The sequence below is a fragment of the Gymnoscopelus braueri genome (genome assembly GCF_963280865.1).
Source record: "Gymnoscopelus braueri genome assembly, contig: SCAFFOLD_247, whole genome shotgun sequence".
In the NCBI taxonomy this organism is placed as follows: domain Eukaryota; kingdom Metazoa; phylum Chordata; class Actinopteri; order Myctophiformes; family Myctophidae; genus Gymnoscopelus; species Gymnoscopelus braueri.
The window spans coordinates 91,710-97,500 of NW_027660431.1; the positions used below are offsets into that span (position 1 = coordinate 91,710).

The 5,791-nt window shown below is 37.7% G+C and overlaps 1 protein-coding gene across 1 annotated transcript in view; it reads right to left on the reverse strand.

The window, feature by feature from the left end:
- Nucleotides 1–253: 253 nt before the first annotated feature.
- The window catches only part of LOC308081566 (dual specificity protein phosphatase CDC14AB-like), a gene marked incomplete at its 5' end in the record, with an annotated part of 8,263 nt that continues 2,725 nt past the window's right edge, over nucleotides 254–5,791 (reverse strand). The window contains 2 exons of the mRNA XM_080457932.1: nucleotides 254–2,548; nucleotides 3,641–3,947. Coding sequence (XP_080314058.1) covers nucleotides 2,519–2,548; nucleotides 3,641–3,947 — 337 coding nt within the window. The 3' untranslated portion in view covers nucleotides 254–2,518. The remainder of the gene's footprint in view (nucleotides 2,549–3,640; nucleotides 3,948–5,791) is intronic.

Consider the following 5,791-nt stretch of genomic DNA (forward strand, 5'->3'; position numbering starts at 1 on the left):
ATACTACTACTAACAATAATATACTACTACTAAATACTCCAAATTCAACTTTAATTTCAGTAAATTAAACATAAAGTGATTTTAAAATGTAAACTGAAGAAACAATCAATTCAGCTTCTTTTATTTGAATACATTTATATTCAGATCAACAGTTTATTGGTTGATTAATTAATCACTGCCTCGTTAAGCTCTTAATTAACAACGTAAACCCTTTAAGTCCCTCAGGGGTCCATGCTAGACCCCCCCTCCCTTTTTGTCCCTTTACACCAAATACCTTCACCGGAAAAATAGCAGATCTACAAGCTACACAACGCATAGACGCGTTGTGTAGCTTGTAGATCTGCTATTTCTGGTGAACGTTCACCCCCAGAACAGAGGTCAGAGGTCATTAGTGTTTCTACACTTAAAAACAGAGAGTGTTGTTTTTATTAAAGGGTCTTACAGGCACATCCAGAGGTAGCAGGAAAACAAAATGTGTTTAATTAGCGTTAATTAACAAATTAAAAGACTCAGTTCAGTGATTCTCAAACATCCGTCAGATACTCTTATTTATCTCTGGGACCCAAAACTACTGTAAAAGCCTTTAGTAGAAAACTAAGTGGTTAAAAAAACATTTTAGAATTTCCATTTCTGCTGAGCAGCCACAGTAGCTTTATGTGTTTCTACTACGAAAACATTTGTAAATTCAGACGATTGTTCTCTCTCTCTCTCTTCTAGTAAAAACTGCCCCAAAATAATGTTTAAAAATACATACAAACGGTACAGTAACAGTACAGACTGTATGTAAAACAGACTCACTGTGGTTGTACATCAGTAACACACTGTGGTTGTACATCAGTAACAGACTGTGGTGGTACATCAGTAACACACTGTGGTTGTACATCAGTAACACACTGTGGTTGTACATTACATTCCATTCCTTCAGCATCTCAGAGGTAAATGGTCCCTTCAATCATCATGTTAGTAAAAAGCCCCTGAACATTTCATGTCAGGAGGAAACCCTGTACGTCCAAAACTATCCATTTCTCAGGAAATGGAAAAAAAGAAGCACTAACCACGACCACTCTCTAACCTGGTCTAACCTAACCACGCCCACTTTAATCTAACCACGCCCAGTCTAACCTAATCTAACCACGTTCACTCTCCTAATGTTTGTAAAACAGACGATCTACAAGCTCACATGATGCCATGTGAGCTTGTAGATCTGCTGTTTTCACTATTTTTGTGTCTTGTACATTTACCAAAAACATGTTGAATTATGGAGATACAAGGTTTCTGCCTGACAACTGACCTCAGGTCAGGATTACAGATTACAGTAGACTACAGATTTACTCGCTCAGTAAACATTACTTCATTAAAGTATTGCTACAAACCTCATCACAAAAACTAAAATATTATAATTTACAAACAGCTTTTTAAACTAAAATATAATTTATAAACATAATTTTAAACAGGAAACACTCAACAAAAATACTAATTTCTTCATGAAGTACAGAAATATAAAATCTTCTTTTAAAACTAAATATATTCACCTTTTTCAAAACTCATTGTGTCGACTACATTATATTTACATACAGCTCATTTACATATAGCTCATTTACATATATTTCATTTACATACAGTATTAATAAAACATAAGCTACTGCCAGGGTGTCAACTCACACACCCGGTCCACATGTTGTGTAGATCTAATAACCTCTCATAACGTCTCCACATGTTGTGTAGATCTAATTAACCTCTCATAACGTCTCCACATGTTGTGTAGATCTAATTAATGTCTCCACATGTTCTGTAGATCTAATAACCTCTCATAACGTCTCCACATGTTCTGTAGATCTAATAACCTCTCATAACGTCTCCACATGTTCTGTAGATCTAATTAACCGTAAACAGCGAGATGGGCGTGTCTTGGTTTTCTATTGGTTGTCTTGGGTGAACATTAGAAAGTGGGAGGAGCTGTGAGAGGTACAAAGTGATCCCTGATCACAGACTGTAAACACCACAGCAAGGCATCATGGGTAGTGTAGTTCTTAAGGGTGTAGAAGGCATCATGGATAGTGTAGTTCTTATGGGAGTGATGCATCATGGGTAGTGTAGTTCTTATGGGTGTAGAAGGCATCATGGGAAGTAGAGTTCTTATGGGAGTGATGCATTATGGGTAGTGTAGTACTTATAGGAGTGATGCATCATGGGTAGTGTAGTTATTGTAGGAGTGATGTATCCTGGGTAGTGTAGTTCTTGTAGGAGTGATGCATCCTGGGTAGTGTAGTTCTTGTAGGAGTGATGCATCCTGGGTAGTGTAGTTATTGTAGGAGTGATGCATCATGGGTAGTGTAGTTCTTATAGGAGTGATGCATTATGGGTAGTGTAGTTCTTGTAGTAGTGCTGCATCATGGGTAGTGTAGTTCTTGTAGGAGTGATGCATCGTGGGTAGTGAAGTTCTTGTAGGAGTGAAGCATCATGGGTAGTGTAGTTCTTGTAGGAGTGATGCATCATGGGTAGTGTAGTTGTGTCAGATCTAGTACTGAATGTAGTCTGACTGGAGAGACTAGAAGAAAAAACACAGTTTTGTTCATTTATAATGAAAAAAGACAAACAGTTCCTTTTTTCACACTCAATAATCTGACTCCTCCTATCTCTGACCCCACTATAATATGACTCCTCCTACCTCTGACCTCACTCTATAATCTGACTCCTCCTACCTCTGACCTCACTCTATAATCTGACTCCTCCTATCTCTGACCTCACTCTATAATCTGACTCCTCCTATCTCTGACCTCACTCTATAATCTGACTCCTCCTACCTCTGACCTCACTCTATAATATGACTCCTCCTACCTCTGACCTCACTCTATAATCTGACTCCTCCTACCTCTGACCTCACTCTATAATCTGACCCCTCCTATCTCTGACCTCACTCTATAATCTGACTCCTCCTACCTCTGACCTCACTCTATAATCTGACCCCTCCTATCTCTGACCTCACTCTATAATCTGACTCCTCCTATCTCTGACCTCACTCTATAATCTGACCCCTCCTATCTCTGACCTCACTCTATAATCTGACTCCTCCTACCTCTGACCTCACTCTATAATCTGACCCCTCCTATCTCTGACCTCACTCTATAATCTGATTCCTCCTATCTCTGACCTCACTCTATAATCTGACTCCTCCTATCTCTGACCTCACTCTATAATCTGACTCCTCCTATCTCTGACCTCACTCTATAATCTGACTCCTCCTATCTCTGACCTCACTATAATCTGACTCCTCCTACCTCTCTGATCTTCTCCAACATGTTGTATTCAGATTCATTCAATTCAGATTACTTACAGGAATACTTATACTCAGGTATCTTCCAGGGGGTTAGTAACAGTAATAAGTATTAGTACTTAAAGGAATACTTCTACTCAGAGCACTTACAGCAATACTTCTACTCAGAGTACTTACAAGAATACTTCTACTCAGAGCACTTACAGGAATACTTCTACTCAGAGCACTTACAGCAATACTTCTACTCAGAGTACTTACAAGAATACTTCTACTCAGAGCACTTACAGGAATACTTCTACTCAGAGCACTTACAGGAATACTTCTACTCAGAGTACTTACAGGAATACTTCTACTCAGAGTACTTACAGGAATACTTCTACTCAGGTATCGTCCAGAGGGGCCGGACAGAGCAGGGTAGGGGCCCACAGCGCCCCCCGGTGGCCCTGGTGGTCTATAGGCGTAGTCCAGGGGGCGGGGCCCCACGTGGTGCGACAGCGGGTGGGGGGCGGGACCCAGGTTGTTGTTTACTTCCTGATGGGCGGGGCCTAGTGGGCGGGGCCCCATGCTCCCATATCGACCGCTAGGGGGGGCGGAGGGGGGCGTCGTCCTGTCGTCATCGTCGCCCACGCTGAACAGGTTGCCATGGGAACTGGCCAGTCTGGGGTTGATGGTGCTGATGGAGGGGGCGGAGTCAACATGGAGGGCGGGGTCAACATGGGGGCGGGGTCAACATGGGGGCGGGGTCAACACAGACACTCAAACTCACGAAAATACTACAAACTGGGATGTCCGATATTAGCATAAATGTAAATCAGAAAATATCGGTATTGGTTTATGGAAGAAAAAACCCATATATATATATATATATATATATATGTTTGTTATTGTTATATTATTTGATGTAAAGGGATATATGTACATGACCAGGAGGATCACATGACCAGGAGGATCACATGACCAGGAGGATCACATGACCAGCGTCTAGGGCACTGCAGCACCATGCTGCTGAGTGTCTACAGTCTCGGTCTACAGTCTACTGGCGGTGATGCAACTTTGATGATGTAGAGGGACACTATATTTCCACACTCTCTCCAGAGGAACACATTACATATACTGTCTCTCTGTATTTAAACTTTTTTCAGCATTCTATGTCACACAAAAATAGCAAAAATAGCAGATCTACAAGCTCAAAACGCGCCGCACTGCGACGCGTTTTGAGCTTGTAGATCTGCTACTTTTGCTACTTTTGAATTGGAATACATATTTTCCTTTTGCTATTTTTTAATTGGAATAATTGGAAAAGTACATATTTTTTTTTTCAAATGCATTTAGTTATAATTATGTTAACTTTATGAACTTAAATACAAATACATTGGACATAAAAAAGACAATAGAATGTTAATACTAGTCATTAAGCTACAAATATAGACTGAAGTCATTAAAGTGGGTCATGTTTGCATGTTAGGAATCATAACAGCTGAAATCAATAATATATCACTATATAATATATCACTATATAATATATCACTATATAATATATCACTATATAATATATCATTATATAATATATCACTATATAATATATCATTATATAATATATCACTATATAATATATCACTATATAATATATCACTATATAATATATCATTATATAATATATCACTATATAATATATCATTATATAATATATCATTATATAATATATCACTATATAATATATCATTATATAATATATCACTATATAATATATCACTATATAATATATCACTATATAATATATCATTATATAATATATCACTATATAATATATCATTATATAATATATCATTATATAATATATCATTATATAATATATCACTATATAATATATCATTATATAATATATCATTATATAATATATCACTATATAATATATCATTATATAATATATCATTATATAATATATCATTATATAATATATCACTATTCTGATATTAACCTGTGGGCCACATTAAGTGAAGGTGGGGGCCACATTAACTCATTCACTGCCAGAACTTTTTTTTTTTGCGTTTGCCCACTGCCAGAGATCTTTAATTAAAAAAAAAAAGTACTCAGGAGCCGAGATACAAAATGTTTAAGTTTTAAGTTAACAAGGAAGTGGATGGGAGTCTAGATCTTCAACAAATCATATCTCCTTGGTCTTTGGGTTAAAAAACAAATAAATAAATAAGAAAAAAAAAAAAAAAAAAAAAAAAGTTTTTTTTTTTTTTTGAAAAAATTAAAAGTCGTTTTAGTCGTTCTTGGCAGAGGGGGCTTAAAGGACAGAAGTCGTTTTAGTCGTTCTAGGCAGGGAATGAGTTAAGTGAAGGTGGGGGCCCGCCAGTTGCCCATGTATGATATAGACTGTGTACTGTCACCGGCTTCGAATGCTATCAATGCATTGAATGGGAGATGATCACGTTTTATCAGACCTTTGAATGGGCGAGTAGGCGACCAGTAGGCGCGATTTAGACCTACCCGCGATTTGTCAGACCATTC